General features: G+C 39.2%; 1 protein-coding gene and 1 long non-coding RNA gene across 2 annotated transcripts; one reads left to right on the top strand and one right to left on the bottom strand.

Moving 5' to 3' along the window:
• Positions 1-2240: 2240 nt before the first annotated feature.
• LOC110838978 (nose resistant to fluoxetine protein 6) lies at positions 2241-25336 on the top strand. Its single transcript, XM_087353018.1, has 15 exons — positions 2241-2691; positions 14023-14204; positions 15075-15253; positions 15581-15795; positions 16732-16809; positions 17557-17724; positions 18276-18369; positions 19496-19624; positions 20468-20633; positions 21886-21965; positions 22045-22140; positions 22325-22454; positions 23221-23395; positions 23945-24087; positions 24580-25336. Exons 1-15 carry the CDS (start codon positions 2343-2345, stop codon positions 24706-24708), a joined length of 2313 nt encoding a protein of 770 aa, XP_087209144.1. The 5' UTR covers positions 2241-2342; the 3' UTR covers positions 24709-25336.
• LOC110838983 (uncharacterized) lies at positions 17916-20610 on the bottom strand. Its single transcript, XR_002546297.2, has 3 exons — positions 20484-20610; positions 18863-20113; positions 17916-18645 (listed from the first exon to the last, which is right to left on the bottom strand). It is a non-coding gene; the product is annotated as an uncharacterized LOC110838983 (long non-coding RNA).

Below are 25336 nucleotides of genomic sequence, written 5' to 3'. Positions count from 1 at the left end.
TGTGTAAATATCACTTGATTTTTTGTTAATTTGAACACATAAAAATTTGTTTAATTTTTTGCGAATACGTCCTAAAACATAAAATTAAATATATAAAAAATTAATGTCAACTACTGATTTTTGTGGGTGTTAAACACGGTCTGTTATATTTAGATCTATGGATTAAGGATGTTTGAGGACAAGAAGCTGGGGAGATTATTTAGTCCTAAGAACGCGAAAGGAAGAAACAGGAAGCCGGAGAAAACGGATTCAAGAGGATCTTCATAATTTGTCTTCTTCGCCAAACGAATGAGATGTACGGTGCATGTAGCATGCATGGGAGATATTAAGAATGAATACGAACTTTCGATCAGAAAAACTATTATTATCTAGGTGTAAACGTAACAATAATATTAAAATATACATTTAAAAATAAGGTGGGAGAAAGTCGAATAGACTCATCTGGCTCGCGATAGGGTCAGTGACGGGCTCTTGTAAACTTTAGGGTTCCAAGAAAGGCGGCGAATTTGCTTTTTAAGAAGGACTCTGCTCCATGGAGTGAAGTTAGTTACTGCTGAAAAGTAGTCCGGAAGATGTACAGTAGGACACAACACGTTACAAACAGGCTTTCGCGAGTGGCAAGGTAGCTGAATGGCATTTTAAGATTTTCGAGGTGAGCCAAGTCGATTCTTTCTGTATCGTTCGCTCCCACCATAACTAATGATTAGCCAATCTTTTCCGCTACGTTCTCAGATAACTTCATAGGCTTCTCGTGACTGTCGGCTCAATACACGAGAGTTGCAAATTACAAACCGCGGGTCGGATGTGGCCCATGAATGGACTTAGTCCGGTCCACAACAGTTCGGCAATAATTCAATTCAATTCAATTCAATTCTTTTTAATAAAGTGCTGCATCAACAGCCAGCCGGCCAATTACAGATGCAGCACCACAAAACAAAATAAATACAATAATCATATAATAATAATAATAAAGTTCCTAGCAACAGACAGGTTAATAATTAAAACAAAGCAAAAAAAGAACCTGATTATTTATAAAAGAAACAATACCATCTACTTTAGGATATGCCTAAGAGTAAGCAAATGGTTACTAAAGATGCCAAAATCATTACAAAGAGTATTCGCAGCTGATGCGCATTTAGCAGATGGACATCTTTTGTACGCAGGGCCAACAGTAAAAAGTGAGAAATCCCTAAAATTACGAAATGGAACACGCACACCAAAAGTCTCGAGTAAGGAGGGACAAAATTTATATCCGCCATATACGTTAATAAGAAAGAGGGCGTCTAGGTGACTCCTCCTCCTCTTAATAATAATAATAATAATAATAATAATAATAATAATAAAATGTAACACATATTAAAAACAAAATGTATTTTGGAAATAGCCGCTGCCCTATGTACCTTAGGGGCAAAGTTTGTCTCGGGTACACAGGAGTAAATACCCTATAAAATGGTGAATAGATGGAATAATGATAATAATAATACCGATTTTTAACTTTTACTTTCCCATGCATCGTAGGTCTACAGAAAGTGTCAATTATCGCAGCTATTCGAGATACTTTCCGATATTCAAGTTTAGGTGTCCTAAAACGCGTATCAATTACTGTAAAGTTACAAATGAAAACGAGAATGCTGAGTGGGCCCCCTCCAGATTAGATTTCATTCGTGATAGCACCAACCAGCTTTCAGAATATCATGTCCATATTAATTATTAATAATCCAATTTCTATGTATTTTGATAATCTGTAAACTACAATCAACCAGCACGAATAAATATTTGTTCTTTAACAGTTTTTTTAACTACCAACTATAGGCTATTTTCTAAACGGTCATTTCGAAAAAGTCTCATCCGGCCACCGAGTAAAAATAATTGTCCACCCCCCCGCACTAGAAGCTGCTTCCCCTTCCACATCTGTTTTCTAAACCCAAAGTTGTATTTTTACAAATAAAGACGAAACGTCTTCCGACACCAATATTTGCAAGGACGCTAGAAAGAAACGTCGGGTTTTCCTTTTTTTACTTGTAGCCTACGCGATGAACTTGACACTTCATGAACACGAACTTTAATTGAAAGTGTTGAATTTACAGCTACTTGAACTCCAACAACTTTAACCGATCTGAATGGGGCTTGTTTGGAGAGACTGAGGAAACTCACTGCCATCGTGACGTCACTCTAAGAGAAAGGGATGCGCAAGCTATAAAAGGCGAAAGAAACCGCCGGGTCCGGGGCAGTCTGTATTGTTGAGTGGCTAGCTGGTGCCATACGTTCTTCAGCAGTTGGAAAGCAGTGGCCTACTTAAGACAACATCGCTTGTTCTCTCAGTTGTGCGTGAGAAGATCAACATGAAAAGTCTTGCGGTGGCGTTGCTGCTGTCGGCCGTCGGAATAATCTCAACGGCCAGCAATGTTACCGTCGGAGAACAGCAGGACGTTTTAGACGCTCCGGAACACAATGCAACCTTCAGCCCCCGCGGGATGAAGTCCGCGAACTGGAACAGTGACGAAATGACGGCGCCTCTGGCAAACCCCGCGGGTGGCATCAGATCACTAGAGAATCTGCTCGAGGTTTTCAACCCCCAGCGTTTGGCGCGCCAATGGGATTACCCCCGAGACAACCTGACGAAAGGGTGCGGAGCCCACGTGAATCATTACCTCACCCATCTCCACAAGGCAGAGCTTTGGGCGCTCAAAAGTGAGTAGCTACTTCGAGAAAAATATTGTTCTTTGAACAAAGCCACCCACCCACGTACGTGAGTTTAATTAAACTGATATACCGTACCGAAAGTTTCTGTGTGAATTTAATTACGACTGTACTGTGGAGTTATGGGAGGAATGCGGTGGAATGTCTTAAGATGACACACAATTGACTGCAAACTTTCCTGTCACTCACGCAGGAAGGAGAGGAAAATCGAAGTCTGGAGGTTTCTGAAGATATTGCGCTTAACACGTAAAATTTTTCTTTTCTACAACGTTCGTTGTTTGAATTACTAAAATAGTAAAACTTCAAAGTTTCGGAAGCTGGATTCTACTTCCGTCTTCAGGCTAAAAAGGAAAAAGAGGGCAGGAAGACAATCTGTTCGACCCCCTGGTCGAGCTAGCCTCAGAACTAGACCAATTCTTCCTTTTTTATTTGAAGACGGAAGTAGTACGCATCTTCGGAACCGATGAAGTTTTGTTATTTTTTAATTCGGACAATGAACAATTTTACAATTATTGCTAGAGAAAGGTGCTACTGAGGAATGCCGAAATTTGAAGTGGGAAGGTCCGAAAGACGTGGTGTGAGGTCACGCAGCGTGTGGAACGCGTTTTCTATTTCTGCCATGCGAGGACATTAGAAAGTGGTGGGATGGGGTCGGAACGCAAATAGCTCGACGGCGTATCGTCCGTCGCGTGTTGAACACTCTGCAGGACTCGAACGTTCAGCTCCTCTTACATCGTGCCCCCTCGGCTTTCTGGGATGGGCCGGGTCAAACATTGAAAATTATCCAACGTTTCGGCAAACATTGCAATTCTTTATTCACCCTGAAGATGGCAAAAGCAATGTTTGCCTATGGATAATTCTCAGCATGGGTACTTTCCTCCGTTCGTCTATCCCATAGCTATTTCTTCGAGGTAAAACCGGCCGCAGCGCGATGTTAAACACTCACCTCCAGCCACATACTTTAACAGCTACTAACCATGCTTTTTTGTTTATGATTTTTAATGTAGACATCGATTATTTCCGAAAATAGCACTAAGAAATTGATCTTTGTTTTCTTTGCGGTACGGACTACTTCTTGCATGAGCCCCTCGGCTTCAAATGTTTAACTAAGTACACGTATACATTTCCTTTTGCTCTTACATCGTCTTCGGCAATTTCTGTTGCAGTCCCACTGTTCCGGACTTTGCGTTTTTAGCCTGATCTGTTGATTGAATTCCGTAAATAGCCCAGCAACATTTTTTGGAAAACTCTCCGATTTCTAGGACCCCATTTATTCGTTTCTAGCTGTTAAGCAGGAAGTGACATAAAGTTACCTAATCGTGAACTTCCAACGCTTACTTGAGCCTTGAGGCAGGCCAACTCACGGTCTCCGACCTCGGCACTGGGTGCAGAGCAGATTAACCGAGAGACAAACCATCCAACCATCCAGCCTTCAAGCTTACGATAACTTTCTTAAAGTGTTGCATAATACCAAGTCGCCTTTAGCCCGAAACACTATATGACTTTCTACGTAACCCCCCTCACCATCAATGCTGGAGCCACTGGACGGTCGAGATTGGATCCCAGAGGCACGCATTTCTATTTGCACTTCATCACCATTGCGACCGGAACGATTTCGGAGCTGACCCAAACTTTTGTTTGTTTTTGGACGTAAGACAGTTGAAGCTGGTTTATCCTAGCACTGAGTTAGATAATTCGAGGATCTTTACCCCCATGCTTCGCAGCGTGGCGTATAAGCAAAGAAAAACTTGCTTGTTACTACGTCATTTTAATGAACGTTATTATAACGACAAACAAATATCAGACCAAAAATTAAACCAGTAAATGCATTCACATATTCCAGATGCAAAATTTCATATGTAGAGGAAAATGATATAAAGGATTAAGAACATTATTTTCAAACCAGATTTATTTCGAAGACAATCTCCACTAAAATGACGAATATTTAGCCATCCCATCACTTGTGAGTGATGGGATGGCACCCAGAAGTATATATTTTAATTCTCCCAGGATTTGGGATAAAATCCGGGCATTAGAAAAAAGTCGGTTGGTACCGATTACATATGTTTCAGAATAACTAAACACTAAGCCAACATCAAAGAAGTTTTGGCGCAGTCTAAACAAAAGTGGTTTGATCATGTCAGGAAAATGAAGAACATTACGCATCCAGAACAACGTTTTGTCTTCAGGAAGACTTGAACGAAAACAGTTTAAAGAAAATAACCGACTGTTACAATGTTGAAACCGAGGACTAATTTCGAGGCCAGATAAAAATTCGATTATTTACTTAACTCAGATATAAATTTAGAATCGCAGAGCTTTGTATTCGAGTCCATGATAGATAGCAACATGTAGCTGTGTCATGACACGTAGTTTTATGGTGAGATCAACCACACTGGGGCAACTGCTGTTTTGAAAAAAGAACGCCTGTTAAGTGGACACCCTAATCATTTAAAGACTAAAGCTACTGTACACAACATTAAACAATTCGTGTGTTTAGTTTCGGGAAACTCACTGCTTTCTTGCAATCCAATAAAAATCTTAAATACGCTGTGTGAGCAACTTCCCGAGTTACTGAGCGTTACAACAGGTGGTATACATACTTACCCCTACAAGAGTTAGTTATTTCATTAAATGAAACCCGTCACAAGCAGTGAGCCGCGATATTTGCAAACAGCTTTGCTCTTTAAACACCAATGCCAACCTGCTTCAACAATCAATCAATCAATATTCATTGCGTGTTTATGATTTTGTATGATTGTCAATGTAAACAGCGATTATTTCCGGAAATAGCGTTAATTAATTGATTTATTTATTAATATTTGTAATGATTAAGTGTTTTATTTGTGGCAAGGTCTGAATTCTTAAGTATTTAGACGAACTTCGGCTACAGAGGATTAAGGGCGTGGCTACCTGCAATTGTGGAAAATGTGACGCAAACAAACTAGAATTCAACGAGACATGATGGTCCGAAGCCTTTGTAAACACGTGCAGACCGCGATGAAAAGAACGAGCGATAAAGAACATTGCCATTCGATCGCTTCGTCGTGCTTCCGGTGGCGTAACCGCAAGGAACTCGTCCGTTAGGTAACAGCACTTTCTCCTAGTTCCACGGACAAGTACGTAATCCAACGTCGGCAACAAAAAGAGAGTAATAACGTGAAATATATAACACGATCATAATCACTCGCCTGCTCCTTTCCGGTAACTTATTCACGTCTGCATCAGGGAGGAAATTAAACACAAGTTCCCGGTATTATGTCAACGGATAAACAAATATGCCCAACCGATTTTATATCGTTTATTAACCTAAAACAAGAGTAATTGGACAGGATTGCTTTTCGAATTGTTTATAGTGAAAAATTAGACATTTAGGAATATTTAATATATGGGTAAAGAACGTATAATAAGATCTAGCCGATCCATCATCTAGGGAGTCTCTCTATAACCTTATACACATTGAAGTTACTTGATCTAATCAGGCTGGGGTAGGAAGATCTCAAACCCGATGTGCTTCAGTTATAAGTTAAGACACGGGTAAATGCGTGAGGTCGTGTTGGATGAAACATTTCAAGGACTTTCCCGAATGTCTTTGGCAATGGTATTATAGTACAACTTTCCTTGCCTTGAACTTAATCCATCGTCTGTTGTTTAAAGTCTTAACTATCTTACAACTTTAAAAATCAAGGACTTGTTGCCTATTTTCAGCACACTGTAAGCAGTTCACTAACAGGACTCAATATTCCCGTGTAACGCTGTTTCCACAGGCGTCGTGTGGTTTTACTTTCAGATGTGGTAGCTACACGCGTCTCCAAAACTACAAAATATTTAACATTAATACAATTCCCAGTATCAGAGCTTCATAATTTAAACTCTTCACCACACACATGTTATTACGATGATAAAACAAGAGAGGTTGAGAAGGACAGACATGTAGCATGCACGGGTAAGATGATAAATTTAAAGTTCATGTACCGCTACCTACAGTGAAAGCTTTACATCCTATTTTAGATAGAGAACGAATACGGAAGACGATTGCACGGTGCTTCTTAATCCAGCCATTGAAACGTCAGCTGGCGATTTAGTGTTTCATAGAAGAAACAAGATGATGATATTATTACATCATATTTCTTCATTTTCAGAGAAAGTCGGAAGTATCCTTGGAATAGAGGAAGTTTCCTATCTCAATTTGTTTTTAGTTCCTTGGTTTCTGATAACGTACCGTAGTATATATAGGATGGTCAAATCAATTGCCCCCATTTCCCTGTAGACACTTACGTACGTTTCACAGACAAAAAAAGGTTCTTCACGCTTTCAGGCAAGCGAACAATACCATATGGACCCGTTCCGTAATTATTCGATGGGACAGACACTTTTTGCCCAAAAATGGGGTCCAAGGGTTCACACTGCTGTGCAACGATTACCTGGGAAAACATCTGTGCGAGAGTGACCCAAGACGCAACAATTACCTGAGGTCACGTTAACGTAGTAATGACCTATTTTATTTATTTATTTATTTAGTGTTCTGTCTGACGACAGGTCCATATGAACAGGATCCTTCCATCCTTTTCTCGGACTGGGACCTGTTCATATACGTTCTTGGCAGATGATCCAGAAGTGGTTTGCCATTGCCTTCTTCTGTGTGTGAATGGAGTAATTGTTGGGATGCCACGGAGAAACCGGGGAAGCCCCCGGAGGAAAACTCCGTGATGCCTAGACCACGGCCTTACCCAACACAAGTTATAAATTCGGGCACCGCCGGGAATCGAACCCGAGACCCCCCAGGAATACAAGGCCAGCGTTCTAACCGCTAGACCACCGTGGCTAGTAATGACCTAAGACCCAATAATTATCTCGGATACATTAGCACAACAAAGACCTGTGTGATATGGCGTGAAGAAAACTTTGAAAATATCAGTGTTCTCCAGTCTTGTCAGTTTCTTGGAAATTCTTCTCATCTGATTTTACGTAGCCAATGTTAAGTTATGCCATTAGTTTGGATTTGACGTTGCAGTAATTCGGTTAGATAGTTGTCAAATTGATGCACATTACTCGGCTAGCTGCTGGACAAAAAAGGACAAAATATTTTACAGATGATTGTTAGGGTCGTTATAATATGGAAAGTGCAGGATTGTAAAACCATCCTGGAAAAATAAACAATTGATACAAAGAAAGACTACGATTAATTGATGATAATTACAAATTATTTCGGCCGTATGACACATAAATCGTTATAAATCCCAACCTGGTGACAGTTGGCTATTGTGACAGTTAAAGGTTCCATCTGGTATGTGATTTGGCCTTAGATCTAACTGCATTTTTCTTACTCAGCACCGATCTGCAAACTATCTATCAACTACGGAGGATATTTTACTTAATTGTAATCGAGTCTTTCCGACTGACGTTTGTTTCTGTCTTGGCGATGTTTTGAACGCAGCGATCGAGTTTCTCAATTCAAAAGAACTAATGACGTCTTAAAGACATAGTTCGAAACATTTTGTTTACTGATAGTGGCTTCTTCGAAGGCCACCGTGTTGTCTCACTGCGGTGAACTCCCGCACGGTCATCGTAGTAATGAAACAAAGACACGTCAACATCCGTATCGTAATTTGTTCATGTCTGGCACCATGACGTTTTGACCGCGACGCGGAACCCACTTCGTGAGAGAACTGTAGCGAGACAGGAGAAAGTACTCTTACATTCCAGGCGACCTTGTCTCACTCGACCTGATCCGAAATTCGATTCGGGGTGCCTCCTGCACGAATTCATTTCCCTTCTTGTGCCTTATAAATGCCTGGCTCATGTTATACACCAGCCTAATATTTTAAAACGTTGTTGCGATATTTATAGCTAAGCAAAGAATTTCAAATCGAATTATACCATCCTACGAACTCGGTTTTGTCTTTCACTCTGCTTTTGTGTGTCATTAATACAAAATTAATAAACTGAAGGCAAGGAAGGAAGGTCGTACACAACTGTCAGCTTCCTTAATCTCTGCTGGTCCAATACTTTAGATCTATACGTCAAATGAAACTTGTAAATTTTCTTAAAAATGGTTGTTTACGCACACAATTAGAACACGCGACATAAATTTGTCTCTCATTGAGATCTGCTTTTTATTTTGAATGTTCTTTCGTTTTCATTCAAGGTGTGAATTTTACAAAATAAAAGCCATATTTGGAAAGAAATCCTGTGTGTGCTCCAAATTGGAGTACTTCCTTATTCTGTCATCGAATATGCATCACATATGGGATGTAGGTAAAAATTTATGTTGTTATCTTGTAGATGGTTAAAACGTTAATCACTTCGGGCTTCTTTCTGCTGTAATTAAGTTCCGCGGCCAAACTGTGGATCTGACCGCTCATCTCTGTCTCCAGACCAGGGGTCGCATCAACCATTTCAATCGACTCGCGAGCCTCAGTTATAAACGAGGACAATTCATTAAAACGCCACGGTAATTTATCAATAACGCCCTCTAAATTACGTCTACTACTACAAACAGATTCACACAATTTTTCTATAAAATCAGTCAAAAGTGAGAACTTTGACACAGCATTTGCTTGATGAATCCCTTCTTTTGCTGTCCCTCCACGGATTTAACAGTAAGACTCGTGAACATTATTCATTCATCTGAACAGTTGCTCAAAGCGATAGTTACTATAGACGACATTAACAAAATATCGTCCGCTATCTTATATTTATTTTATCATACAGAATGGCGCAATATTATCACACATGTAAGTGGGAAACACAGAACATACCAGCGAGCAGGGGTTGAGAATTAATAATCTAAGCTGAGAATGCATGAATGTGTATTTACGCATATAAAGACCTTTGTGGCATTCTTCTAGTGGCAAGTTATCCTTTAATGATTCTAGAATTAAGTAGGAGGAGGACTTGCGTGAAAGTGACAAACTATGCCAGTAACCCACCGCGAAATCTAACGACTGACTGGAAAGAAGCTACTTATAACAGAACTGGAGCTGAAAACAACAATTTGATGTTAGTGAGACATTAGACAGAAAGTCCCTCTGTCTAGGCCAGACACGTGATGGTTCTCTCGCTTTGAAGGTGTTGTCGAAATTAACTCAAGACAGCCAGGTTACAGCAACAACGATTCGGATAACCGAAACAGAAAAGATAACAGTCTGTAGAAAGAAACACATAATCCGCCACTGCAGAATCAAAAGCAAGTTTCGTCTGAAGATGAACACGGTAGTTCGTCCGAAACGTTGATAGTTGATACCCATAAACAAATCATAACCCACATGCTCGCCATCATCTTCACCGTCTGGAGAACCTAATATAATAGACGTATTGCTGTCGACATATGGCCGCCGTGGCCCGACATCAAAGTAAAAAAAAAAGAGACTTAAAATACATCTTTTGTTTAATATCCCAATGAACTGCTGTCGAGAAAAACAATTTTGGAGGCTACACACCGCAAGAGTGACGTCGAAGTTTATCGCAACGTCATGACGAACAACGCGGAAATTGAAGAGTCAACAAAGAAATGTTTCTACACATAATTCTAAAGTAGGCCAGACTTCCTAATGCTGGAGGTCTCCATGACAAATCTTCTGGCAAATTTTAAAACCAAACAAAATCACATTCATGGGTTGGTACCAACAAAATAGGCTTGTCCATTAAGAAAACAGTGACGTCAGCCTTTTTTTTGTAATGCTGCAACATTAAAGCGCCTTTTCTTAAGAAAGAGCGAATACAGAACACGAAGATGGCTGTCTTCTGGGTTGTTGCAGCAAGGACCTCTGAAACGTCGGTAAACTTCTACCAGACTACATGGTGCTACCACCCAGAAGACAGACGTCTTCGGATGCACCTCCGTGAGATCCTCAGATCCTGTTTACGAACACAGATTGTCTAATGAGTGTTATTTAAGACAACCACATTTTGGATAAAAGTGTCCGATAAACCTAGAGTTTGCACGTCTGTCTAAAACTACGTTGGTCGCTTCTTAGTTATTTAATAACACATCATCAACTGCTGCGGTTATTTAGAGTCACACACTGATACAAGAATAATTATGAATGCAGGGAGCTTTACCTCAGCATCCCCATAAACTATAGGCCTTATAAATTTTGTATCTGAAGATGATTAGGCCTATCTGTAAGTGATTTCATAACATAAATATGATTAAAGGTGGTTTATGGGAAATTGCTGAAAATACATAACAGGGAACTTCATCGTTATTCCCTTTACCGAATGAAGGAGATTGCAATGACATAACGACGAAACAAAACATACTCTCGAAATGTTAGTGAACACTCATGCAGCTATAAAATCGATTTGGAATGCGAAGGACCGTTAGGGAAAGAGAATGTGCTGAAAGATGATGTGGCGTTTGTTATGGCGGTGGTGGGTTGGTTCACCTTTCGAGGCGAACACATGAAAGTGTTGCGTTACACTTTCTTGCCTCGAAACGTGAGGCATGACATGACCATCTGTGTAGTCCACGTGCTGTACCCTCGCGGGAGAGAGTGAAAGTACGACTTACAACAATGGTGAAGCTTCCTTGAATCAAAACGCGCTAGTCCTCAACCAGAATTACAAAGATCGATGTTTATTTCCCTTGTCTGGCCCTTATTATCCTTTCAGGGATCATTTCAACTGGCCTAACCCTAACCAATCCACGCCCCTTGTGGCAGTACCACAGATCCGAACTATGAAAACGGAGACAAATACAAACAAACACCAACGCTTGATCAGTTGTTTGTTGTAATGATTGCATCATATGGATGCTACATACAAAACCGATTGTTTGTCGCTTATAAAGATCCGTGGAAGTCGTCAGGGTCTATCATATGACATCAGTCTTTACTAATCAAAGGGTTCATATTAGGAGACAGATTGAGGGTATTCGTCGTACTCTTCAGTCACTCTAGTAAATTCTCCTTCCTCACAGATTATCATTAGCAGTCATCTTGTCATTCCATGTTATTTCAGTTGATTCAGCATCTTTAAAAAAACACATATATGCGTGACAACAGAATCCGGAGTTTCATTTATAAACTCAAAATAACAATTTGACGATCATTCAATAACGTACACGTAACTTGATGTAAATATCGTAATACAAGACACATTTAACAGTGCTTCATCAACTGCTACGTTTTATAAGTTATAATAACGAAAGAACATGAGCATGATTCGTCTGTATGCTGAGATTCGAACAGGGACTGTCATAATTCGAAGCAGATACTTGCAAATGTGTAGTAACAAGGTTGGTCAAAGGAGGTTTTGGTTGTGTTCCACGGTCAGAAGGACGCAATAAAGTGTCATGTATGAGAGTTTTATTGGCATTCGTCTTCCTGGTGTCAAACGCCCGCGCGTCTCCGTTCAATTGTTTTCGTAAGAACAAATTATCTATGCTTACAAGGTGCACTGGAACGTATTTTTACGTGAAGACCAACTTGCCAAGCCTGAAAATTAGGTAATCTGCCTTGGTCTGAACAAGCTCATTAGCCTAGTTGTCAGTTTAGGAAAGAAATTGCTCAATATTTACTCTCATTCAAGAGCACTTCAACAAAGGCCTTGTGTAATTGATACAACAGTTAATAATGTACTGTATGGCACTAAAGAAACTAAGATTACGTAGAATTTTGTCTGTACACGATAGTTTGGACTGCAGACTGATTGGAATTCGATCCTCGGCAGATGTATTTTAACGAAGTTTCACAACGAAAAATGCGTAAATACTTAAACTTGTTACGCGAACCAAAAAAACTCATTTGTAATGTGAAAAAAACAGGGTCGACGATGCTCAGTGTTGCCAATCCCTTACCAAACCTGGAGTTCACAAATTGTAAAGTAATAGAGGCAAAGCTGTAATTATGATTAATTAGGCACCATGTCATGACAAAGTTGGGTGAGTGGAGGTATAGCTTCAGCACTGTATGGAGATGAGTGGTCAGCTTCACGTACCGGCCGCTTTACCCCCACGAAACAGAGCACCTGGTACGCACAGCATAGGGGCTTTTGTTATTGTAGTAATCACAGATTACCAACATGAGATACGCAGGAATTAAAAACATATCTGCTACTGAAGGAAGATGTCATTAATTTGCTTGGTTATTCGTTCAGAATGTAAACGGAGTACATAAAAACGAGGACAAGGTAAGGAGGCGATAATTATAACAAATAAGTTGCAAAATTCTGTATGCAACGTGTCACAACTAATAATCATTGTGTTAGTAACACTATAGCGTATCATTGGTTGCTACTTAGACCTACTGAATTTGACTGTTCAGCTGCAAGAAACAAAACTCGGTATTACGGGGCATTCCCAGTCTAACAATCACAGCAGGAGACCTGTATTTTAACGCTGCACGCTCAAAATACACTGTCAAGGAAGTAAAGCCAATAAGTCAGTCGGCTAGTCAATACGTAGGTAGCTAGTGACAGGGTTACCAAAATATAATTCACACATTTCTCTGAAAATTACTTTTGCCCATTGCCAACCTAACATGCACAACAATTTTCACTGAAATATTCCCAGAAATGTTGAACGCACGAAACTTGCGCAAGCCTCGCATTTAGATAACTTTCAACGAATGTCAGAACTGCGATGCAGTACAATTCCTTCTCTTTTTTTTTAAACCTTTCTCGATTAACTTTCTCCGACCGCCGATTGCGCAACGCGCGACCTCTCAGCGTCCTCACTTAGCGAGAAAGTTCTGACAGCGTTACGTAACCGCGGCTATCCTCACAGTTACACGGGAAAGGGCTGTTAATGCCAGTTTCAAGGGATTATCTCTTTTCGCCCTCGGGTTTCAGAATTTCAGAAAGATGATGCCCCAACCGACATACAAGCTCGGAATATAAAATAAGCAAACAAACAAACTATTAACACTTTCAACCTCAAGAGGTCATCATCAGTGGCAACAGGGAAATTAATTCATTTAACTAAAATGGTTTAGAATGTTTAAATGAATTAATTTGTAAAGTGACTGTCTTCTGGGTTCTAACGCTGTGTAGGCTTGAAGGTAAATAAATATCTATAGGCAGGGACGCAGTGATTATTAATCGTGTTAGCACACCCAACATTCTGAAAAACCCAAAATATGAGACTTGTCATACTTTCGTGGTTCAGTAGTATTGCATACACTGAAACACAGCAGAATCAATCAGATAAAATACAGAGTCAGCCAGCTACTTAAAGCTTATGCTCGCCGCGAGTTTTCTGCTATACCAATGTATGAAGTAACACCGAACCATGAAAGTAAGACAGAAGACTATTTTTCAAAGTGTTAAGCGTGCTAACTCGGCTGACATAAACGCTCCGCCAATGTGATATACTTGCAGTGGCCGATGCCAGTGGCCGCTACACGTCGAGCTTCTTCTGGGGCAATAACTACTGGACCGGGTCAGAATCCCTTTGCTATCAACTCGACTCCAATGCCACACAAACGGATGCCCCACCGTTCAGACTTGGCTTCTATACAGTGCGACTACAGATAAGTCTCCCGCACGACATTGCTCCCAACGTAAGTACAAATTATATACGTGTCAGAAATGTCAAAACTTTGCCTTGCATAAGGGGCAGCTTACAATTTACAGCGCAACCCAACAATGGCACAAGAATTTACTCATAAGCAGGTTCAGTCCTCCTGTAAGACTCTTTCTACCTCCCCCATGACACTCAAGTCAAGGTCACTCTGATTGCTGACAAGAAGTACCAAAGGTAAATAACACACCAACTAGTAACAAAATTTCTGGGCACAGGATGTTTTTCTGCCAGGAAACATGTCCAATGTTGAGCACTGTTGACATGCGTGGTTACTCCGCAACGTTAAAAAGCTGCTAAAAAACAATCCATTTATCTTGTTATACTGATGTCATCAAGTACAACTAAAGCCATAGTTAGGGTTGCATTTGAAATGGAGCAGTCTGTATATCATTAAATACACATCATAATTTAGAAATTACTGACCTTAATGAGCCATTTCTCAGAAACATTAAGTAGAAATATAATAATTATTTTGAATATTGCTTGCAGTCATGTTTTTCAAACACAATGTTTTTAGAGAATGGATGTTTCTGTCACGTAATAGGGAAGGTAGAAATTCCACGTCACATTTTCTTCACACACTGTACTGTAATGTTCCTCTCATACAAAGATACTGTAAACAGTTAATAGTTCACTCGGCTGATCAAAATATTTACATTTATTATTCTAAATGAGTAGTATTCTGCCTTGCAACGACTGCAAAGTAAAGTCTTATTAAGTAAATCGCCAATCAAGGATGTAAAGGACGTACTTTCAAGACACGACTGAGCCACAGATACAGTCCATGTACCATTTCACTAAGCACTGCTCAGCAATCTATTCTAGAGGGGCAAATACTGTGTCACAGGACCGCTGGATCCTGCTCGGTCTGTGCCTGCCCTTATCCTGCAACAAGCAAGATGTCCGTCAACTGCTGGAGTTGTCAGTCCGAGATGAGACAGAGCCACAATCCATACAGATTGTGAAAGTCCGATCACCACACGACAGCTACATAATGTGGCAAGATCGTACTTTTTGGATACTCTTGTAAGTACACAGCTCCTAGTTCCTACTTGCTGGATGTCCACTGTTATGATGACTTCTTCCCTCTCAAAATAACAAAGACCATGACGCAGCATATCTTGTGTTGTGCAAAATTTTGGTATGTTCATATAATGACCCTACCCTAATGTAAGGCTTAGATTGCTGTGCAAATAAACACAAACATGCATCTTTTTTCAAGGCAGCATCTTTGGAGTTCCAGGGCATAACCCTTCTTCCTCTTTGGCAGAATAATCCCTTTTGGAAGGAATAATTGAAGCTGCAGCAGTTTAGCTGGTCACACACAGTTGTAAGATGTCAATGATGTTGCAGCGCAGTTTCAGTTCTTGTCTTCGGGTTCATGGCTCTGGGGACAGTCTATGACCTCTACTTGGTGCACCAGAACCGCCACTTCTTCAGTGAAAACTACACATATGAAATTACGCGGGCTTTGCCCCCACACCTTGGTGAGAGATCCATCAAGCTGGCCGTTGACAACTTCATGCAGACAGCCACATCCAGCCCTACTGAGGGAGTAATAAACCATGGTAGGTCACTGACAGACTACGTTGTCAAAATATTGTGATGTAATACAACTCCAAGGTCACAAACTTCTTCCATTGGACCTCAAATCTATAACGGCTGAATTCTGGTCACTTTGCTACAACTCATCTGTGTAAGTTTCATTTTGTACAATTCCTGCATCTCCTCTAAATTTTCCAAGAGCATCCTTTGTCAAATTCTACTCCATTATACATGTCTTGTTTCTAACATATGTAATAGACATCCAGTCTATCCTAACATCCTTCAATTGTAACCATATTAATACAAAGTTTATTGCATTAGGCCCAAATATCTTCTTGCCACTTTGTTTTCAAATATGTGCATTCATGTAAAGTGAGCATTATTGTGCCTGATTTTAACAGTAAGCAGAATGTGTAAACAAATTTTAATAAAAATATCAAATTGCATGAAAATTCACTTGGCAGTTGAGGTGTTTTCAAAATAATATATTAGCTACTCTGTTATTGTAACCATGTGTTTGGTTAGGCTCCAGTTGTGACTGCAGAGGGACCAACTGCAGTAGCAATACTGTTTATACTGTTTAAACCTCCATAAATTTAAGGAATTCTTACTTGAGATGTTCAAATACTCTTAATGAACAAAATAAAAATCTATTAAGAATGTGACTTTTTAGTGCATTTGCCTTGCAGTGTTTCATTCATTACCCCATATCTCTGCTGCAACTTGTATTAGAGGTACCTCAGATAGTGGACTGTCTGTCCTGACTATGAAGTTGTGTGGGGTAAGTCTCCCATCCCTTTAATGTCTGTGATGAAGCCAACATTTACATAAGCAGTAATATAATTTCTGGATTTAACTAAGAACATTCAGTTTTTGTTTGTTCATATGTCATTTTGTGCTAGAACAGGCCATGGATGCTCCTTTGTCACTTGTTATTCATGCTGTCTTGCATGTTTCAGGCCTAGAGGGCAGTCTGGGGACACTGAACGAGAGCATTAACACTGCATCCAATGATTCTGATACTTCCGAGAAGCAAGGTACATCACTCTTCTGAAATACATCAGACCATGTTCTGAAGCTCAGCACATTGGATTGGCTGTACACAAATAACTTTTTGTCACTAACCCTTATCCTCTGTGCAGCGTAGCTTGCATAGAGTTTAGATGGCTGTGTGTTACACTAGGAAACTGCTATCCAGGAGTTAAAATCCAACCAGCATCACCCATTACTGCATGATAAAGGTTAAATTCTACGACAGTTGCACATTTAACAAGATAAACATAAAACCTTATGTAGGTCTAAGCCTTAAAAACATTTATCAGTATAAAACTTTATCAAGATATGTTCACTAAAAGCATCTAATCTATAACATTTGCCTCAGTATGTAAAAAACTTCCCAAAACCACTATAACTACAGCTTGTGTTGTCCCCAGACATGTACACTTCATTATGGTCCTTAAAAGTCCATAATAACATTAATTTGAAATAAAATGATATCACATCTTTTACATTTCTGAAAAAATGTCTGATTTCTTCCCTCCCTGTAAAAATGAATAGAGAGGTAATATAAAATATACAGTTCACTGTGATCTGTAATCATTAATTATAACATTTCTTTATATGATGTATATCTAACCAGATATAAGGTTAGATGTTTACCTGCAAAGAATCCATCTGGAAACTCAGTGTACTACTGCAGTATACATTTCCAGCCTTGTTACTTTTATCTGACCAAATCCAAACAGGGATGGCACCGACTGTTCTCATCGTTAATATTGCTGCAGGTCTGGTGTCCCAGATCATACTTGCATTCTCAGTGCGACGGAATGTACTGACAATATGTGATCAGAGCGTGGGCAGTGACACCATCCCCACGATTCATGGGCTGCGCAGTATCAGCATGGGCTGGGTGATTCTAGGTCACACATGCATCGTCATCTTCAAGTATTCAGGTTGGAGACAGTAATGCAATCCAGAGGTTCAGTATCAGAGCCACTTCCTCTTCTTACAATTAGACTTTCCACTGACAGCTTTAATCTCTGTTCTTCCATCAGAATGTTGGATCACGTTGAACAGTTATCAAAATAATGGTAGTGATTACATTTTTATACATATTAATATCATATAAATATTGTTAGAATGATTAATACATAAACATGCTCTTTTGTTTTATTTTCTCATAATACATACACAAAGTCAGTTCACAGACTTCATAGTAAATTCCACACAATAATCATAAAACTTTGCTTTAGACATACTACATCCATTCTCACAGAAATAAATTATTTTGACTAATCCAGTAACATTTCACAACTACCAACATAGCTAACATCATCTAAACATGCAAACATCCTGTGGTGGTCAATAAAGAAGCTGACAGTATAAATAAAGGTGAAATTGACTGGGCATGTAGCAGACAGTGACTACAGAAAATGTATATAAAATGTTGGGTGGAGGATGATAACATAATATTAGCAGTTATGGTAACAATACATGATTGCAGACAACATGGAGTACCGGAATATCGTAGAAAAGGAATTCCTGTTCCAGACAATAAATAATGGTGCCTACTCTGTGGACACATTCTTCTTCATTAGGTGAGCAATCCGTTAACCTGCATGTCATACTAGTATACTGCTAAACTGTTAAACCCAGTCATAAAACCTGCCCCAGAGTACAAGGATTTAAATTCCCTGTGCCCACATAACAAAGATTAACTGCTGAAACAAAAGTCTTGATCGCAGTCAAAAATCTTGAATATCCCTTTCATCATCAAATGCCACAACACTGGAATTATATCATAAAATAGGCCACAACTCTCTCATTTACAATTTTACACGGTCATTTCATCATGCCAAACAACAGTAAATAACCTCTGCAGTTGATATCCGTCTTCTGGGTTATTGCGCTGTGTAGTCTGGTCGATGTTAACCAACGTTTCAGAGGTCATACTGCCTCCGTCATCGCCCTGATGACGGAGGCAGTATGACCTCTGAAACGTTGGTTAACATCGACCAGACTACACAGCGCAATAACCCAGAAGACGGATATCTTCATACTCACCGCTGTGAGAACCTCAAGTCTTACAACCTCTGCAGTTGATATAAAATGTTTATAAACCAATAAAGACTATGTATAAAGGCCCAACTTGTTTCAAGCCATGATGTATTGCAACCACAACAATGCAGAGTATGCCTCGGACACATTTAAAACCATCTAACCAAAAACATAAAATAATTTAATACAAGACAGGAAGATCTGCAGACTCAAAAATGCATGAAGAGAGTGTTCAGAACATGCAATACAGAAAAGATAATGGAATGAGGCAGAAATCCAGGCCAAAGGTTGGGAAATATGGAGAACTCTTTGCAACACTATTAGACAGATGGATCTGGTGGTTCTGAAGGTCTCAGGTTTTAAACTGGCTGGATACAGTGTCAGATTTTTCTGCATGTATTTCATTTTCTTCACTCTGACAGAAAATAAATATTTCTAATGTGAACAATCTAAGGCCAATGCTACTGTTCTAAGTCTGCATTAACTGAAAGTCCCTTTCTTAATAATCATTCTACCACTGCAAGCAGCAGGACCTGATAGGTGCCCCAACCTGAGAAATACAACCTCCACCACTGCCATGGCAAGCAGTGGCAGAAAAACTGGAGCATGGGACATAACAGCCACACTCATGACTCGAGGCATTATTTTTGTTGTGCTGTATTCCAGTGGGCTGCTGGTGTCATTCCTGTACTTCCGTACAGTGGCCAAAATTGACATGAAGCAGCTGACGCGCAGTACTGGCTTCCAGAGCAGCGCACTACAGTACCTGGGGCTCATGGTCTACCGCTATGGCAGGTAAGAAACAAACCTCTAGACACTCTAGACCTTGAGATTAGATGGAGATAAATGTTCACCTTCATGCTCTGGCCATTTGACATGCAAGAAGAAACTGTTCTGATAATGATGGTGGACAGAAGAAATCCCAATATTTCTCCCTGAAACATCTAGTTCATAACCAATCACATTAGCCACAGAGTTATCATGACTTCATGTAAGAAACTAATACAGGCATCCATTCCTGTTCACAAATCTGATACTCACACTCAGGTACCCATCAACAAATTATCAGGAATTTTCTTTGAAGTTGCTTGCAGTACATTTTCAAGAGCAATCCATAGCTTCTCAGCACATAACTCACAAATTATGTGATGGTCCACCTCAGCTCACACATCACTCTTGTACAAGCAACACTTCATGAAGTTTATCACCTTTTCTTTCACTTCTCACATATCTATGTTTCCCAGAAGAAAAATAAGTGACATAATATAAGTGGATGTGTAAAATCTGTGAAAAGAATAACACACAATTCTGTAAGAGTACATACACATGTTCATAGTAATCTCAGAAATATGTCCTGTTTAAAATTGGAGATATGTGTGCATTTCAGTAAATCAAAATTCAATGGAAGTCAACCTAGAAGTTACTTTTCTTGAACACCAACAATGCATTGGATTCTGAGAAACAGGATCTAGATTTGCCACAAAGGTCTGGTAGCCTAGAACCCAAAGGAACAAAATTTTCAGTATAATGACAACCATTCACTTGCTTGTATATGATTGAATCAATAAAGGATATTGAAGCATGTGTCAGCAAACCTTGTACTTAACCTGGTTAAACAAGAAACACTCCACATTGCAGACTGACCGTGCCCTACCTGTTTGTGCTCGGTATCGTGGAAGTGACTATGAAGTGGTTCTACTATAACTCAGTATTCGAGTCACCTACTGCAGATCATGTTAGCTGCCCCAACTACTGGTGGAGGAATGCTCTGTACATCAACACCCTGTTCCCTGTTAAGGACATGGTGAGTCACCAGGTCTTGCCTGAAATCAACTCCCACAGTTACCAAGATATATATAACACATAAAAAACTGTAAATGTCATCAGCATTATCATCATTGTTGCCAGCATCACATCATTCTGCTTGAAACAGAATGTTTCCTTCTTTTGAAGATCTTCCTCTGGCTTGATACGTTCTGTCTTTCTGGAATCCTATTAGAGCCTATTCTTATAACAATTTCAATTAATTTAAAAGTGAAATCGCTGACTTACATGTATATGGGAAGACAATTTTAAAACTGACCTCAAGGAAATAGGGTGGGAAGATGAGGAATGAATTCTACTTGATCAGGATATGGACCAATGGTTAGCTCTTGTGAACATGGTAATAAACATTCAGATTTTAAAGTATTGAAAGATGTACTTATTATGCATATTCTGCATGAAGTGAACATATATTCTTTTTTTTATACTATAAAAATTTGTGATTCCTCGTTGTCTTCAAGAAATGACGTCATCAACAATGTCAACTATAAACAAACTCGGCATTGTTGTGTTCCACAACAATGCCGAGTTTAGTGTCTTACTCAAGATTTTAAAACGCAACCAACCTCCCCGAAGGGGGGTTGGTTGCTTTTTAAACACTTGACTAAGCCCCCCAAAGGAGGGGTTGGTCAAGTATTTTAACCCTCCATTCAGGGGGTTTAGTTTAGTTTCTTACACAAGATTTTAAAACGCAACCAACCCCCCCAAAGGGGTTGGTTGCTTTTTAAAAACTTGACCAGCCCCTCTAAGGAGCTCCGAAAGGAGCGTTCTGCCCTAGTATACTAAAATGTTGTCATGTGGATTTAATTTTTGTTACTATCACTGTTGTAAAAAACTTTGTTTTCAAAAATGGTTCACTATACAAAAAATTTGTACCTATGTAAAATATACACCTCATGAAGACTTACATAACTTTTATTTGAAACACTTTTCGGTATGGTAAACATTTAACAGAATGTAAGTAAAAATAATTTGACTGGAATGTTATACCTGCACTGTGATTCACTCAGCAAGTATCAATTTCTGTTTCTACAATAAATAAATATCAATACCAATGAGATACACAAAACAACAAAAAGCACAATTGGAGATGAGTGTGAGTAGTAGTGAAGATGGAATATTAAGTCACTGTACATTTATAACAGGACAACTAATGATACTTCAATGGTTAAGGCATTAAAATGTCTATGGGAAAGTCCATTTACTAGAATTGACATTTGATTCTGTTGTAGTGCATGTTGTGGAGTTGGTATCTGGCAGATGACACACAGTTCTATGTGCTAGGCTGTGCACTCCTCATCCTTGCCATCAGGTAAGTACCATACAGTAATGCCTCAAACAAGCCTCTGAGGAACTAGCAGCATGGTTACACACTTGCCTTCGTGTTGCAGCTATTTCCGTGCAGCGGCTGCACTCACAATTATATTCCTCATCAGCAGCTGGTGCACCACTGCATTCATTGCCTATGACAACAGGCACAACCCAAGGTATGACACACCATTGTTATTGCTGCAGAATTTCTCTTGGAAAGTCGATTCACTGATCAAGAAACAGATTTAAAACGGCAAAGATGTTAAACATACATGTCCTAAGATTAAATAAGGCAAGAAACACTAACATTTAAGACAAGCTGCTCAATCAGGGTACCAGTTAGAATTTTTGATGTTACAGCGTGGATGACCCATTGGCTGTGTTCGATAAGATCTATGACAAACCATGGACTCGCCTTGGACCATACCTCATAGGCATGATAGTGGGCTGGATTCTGTACAAGACGGACTGTAAGATCAAGATGAGCAAGGTGTGTGTAGTTGATGTGGCTGTTTCAGCCCCATCTGTTCAGTCGGAATTTCATTTTTTAATGTAGTTACATTTCTCATTTTAGATTATACAAAATCATGCTGGAAATCACTTATTGTCTAAAGTATATTTAACATACACAACTTTTGAAGTTCATTTTACTCCTGTCTTTGTGTGACTGGTGGTTGTTACACACAGATTTGATACTACTGTTTTATTTTAGTATGTGGTGACTGCTGGGACTGAACCCAGGACACTAAAATGTTAGGTTACTATGCTAACTACTACACCACTGGGGCAGCCTAGGAACAGCTGTTATAACCCTATTTACATACAAATGGCTATTTACTATCTTTTAGAAGAAAGGAGGCATATATATGGAGCTAGTGATCCTATCTTCTTCTTTGCAGATAATTTCTGCTTTGTCCCATTGTATTATATATTCCTAATTCCAGGTGTGTTCTCTTACTTCTATCATAAATAGTTCTTAGAGCTACAGAGTAACTATTTTCCACATGCTATCAGTCACACATTTTTTGCTACAGAGTAATTATAATACTGTTGCCCTTGGTCCTAGAAGCTATACTATAACTATGTAACAGTGCTCATGTTTCTGATTAGGTAAGGGTATATTATAAATATAATATAAATGCCCACAATCTGGAATTCTATTGTATACATACAATGAGAGTGCAACTATACCAGAATTTCATTACAGGTGCCCATAATCCTGGTGTATATGTGAATATAATATATTTTTGATACAGGTGGCTGTAGTGCTAGGCTGGTCACTATGTATTGGGTGCCTCTTGGCACTAGTGTATGGGCTGTACAACACAAAGCTGGAGCATGTACCTGCAGCAGCCTACTCATCACTCAGCCACTCAGTCTGGGCTATTGGACTTTCCTGGATTGTCATTGCATGTTCTACTGGACATGGAGGTCAGAGCTGATATGACATTCACTGCAGAAATCTCAATTACTGGGCTAGATACAGATGTTGCACTCTGTTGCAAAACAAGTGCAGCTAGTAGAATGACCTGTATATCAAAGTAATGGGAAGAGCCATTTTTTAACCTACTTTTCTTCTTTATAAATAAAAATAGATGCAGGAACTGAAGTTTCAAACTAAAATTTTGGTAAATCAGAAAACTTTACACTGAGAAAAATAAAACATTAACTATATAAAGCTTCAGCTAGGACTGTACAAAATGTCCCCAAATGTGTTAACACCTTACATGTCGGAATATAAAACTTAGGTTTTACATATATCCACTTGGGGCGACTCCCACAGAGCAACTCTCTGAAAAGTTGGTTTCTGCCCAACACTGATATGACATCATATATGAATATTTTAGTGCAGAAAACAGTCACTTTTACAGCCCTTGTAATTACATGAACAATGTTAGGATGGTTTCAGATGAAACTTCCAAGCTTTTCATGCAGCTCTCAAACTTGTTTTACCATTAGCAGTCAATTTTATCCTTCCAGGTTATGTGAACAAGCTACTATCAGCATCATTCTTATACCCGTTTAGCAGGGTGACATACTGTGCCTACCTTGTGCACCCAATTATGATAAGACTCATGGTTATGCGATTAGACAGCCCCATGCACCTCAGTCTGGAGACTATAGTAAGTAAAAAGTTCTTTCTTTTCTGAGTTTGCACCCTCAAAACACAGAATTCATCAACATTTTATACATTAGAACCACAATTATCTGTGGCAATGATGGGGAAAATCATTTACTTGCATGTGAATGCGCATAGATAAGGCACCAATTACCATTTACATTAAGTTGTTTTACAATTGATCAAGTCATGGATAATCAGAATTTTGATTATACATTAAATACTGTATTCAAATAGCAATATGAAAAATTAGTAAATACATAGCCAAAAGATGCTGCCATCTACTTGAAAATTATCTCTCATAGGAGACGTACAGATAATTTTCTTCTTTAACTCAGCTGATAGTTGAAAAACATACTATACTCAAAGTAATAGTGTCCACAAAAAAGCTAAATATAAACCAAAACTGAAAAGTTGCATTACAATTGGCTGTGGGGAAGGCTAATGCTGGGGCCCTGCACTTCCAGGATAACAAAGTCTGTTCCATCACTTTCAGACAATCATCTTCTTTGGACAAGTCACAGCATCATACATCCTGTCGTTTATCGTATCACTAGCATTCGAGGCTCCCATGGTTTCACTGCTGAAAATTTTGGCACCAGAGAGACGGAAGAAATCCCAATGAGAATGACAGTGTTTGAATCACACAAAACCAAACTGAGACCTCACTGCATGAAGAAGCAGAACAAACATGAGGGCAACAACTTGCTGATGGCCAGCACATCAATAATAGTGCTCAAAGCATCAGCCACAATGTTTTATATGTATTAATGATCCCCGTATAATAAGCGAGCAATACAATTAAAACATGATGGCACCCTTTAAGCGTATATGTATATTATGTAAATCTAATATGTTTTTACATTATATCAGCTGAGCGTCTATCAGCTATATCAGTTCAATAAGACTGTGTTCAGTATCAAATGATACACAACTCCTTGCTTTCTATGCCAATGTGTTCTGTACTTACCTTGTACGAAGAAATTACAAACTGACATGGATTAAAAAGTATGAAAATAATCTAAAAATGTGATACAACAGAATGGCATTTTGTGGATTAGACCTGAATGTTTTTATAATCGTTAGACCAGGACTGAAAACATTTAATCAAGGTAACAAGAACAACCAATCGATATCATACAACCACATACTCCATACTCATTAATACATGTTCCCAAACACATTACAAGATGTATGTAATTTGTGCTTGTTACTACCAATAACTCTGCAATAAAGTGAGATTTTGTACAGAA

This window comes from Zootermopsis nevadensis, unplaced genomic scaffold (genome assembly GCF_977971745.1).
Source record: "Zootermopsis nevadensis isolate Lab colony 2312 unplaced genomic scaffold, Znev_1.0 Znev_ptg000002l, whole genome shotgun sequence".
NCBI classification, from domain to species: domain Eukaryota; kingdom Metazoa; phylum Arthropoda; class Insecta; order Blattodea; family Termopsidae; genus Zootermopsis; species Zootermopsis nevadensis.
Note: the sequence above shows the minus strand (reverse complement) of the source record. Positions and strands in the feature narration are given on the sequence as shown.

Coding starts and splice junctions, on each gene's coding strand:
- LOC110838978 (XM_087353018.1), top strand. CDS start 2,343: ATGAAAAGTCTTGCGGTGGCGTTGCTGCTGTCGGCCGTCGGAATAATC. Junction 15,796..16,731: donor TGAGGGAGTAATAAACCATG/GTAGGTCACTGA, acceptor TGCATGTTTCAG/GCCTAGAGGGCAGTCTGGGG. Junction 20,634..21,885: donor TGTTCCCTGTTAAGGACATG/GTGAGTCACCAG, acceptor ATTCTGTTGTAG/TGCATGTTGTGGAGTTGGTA.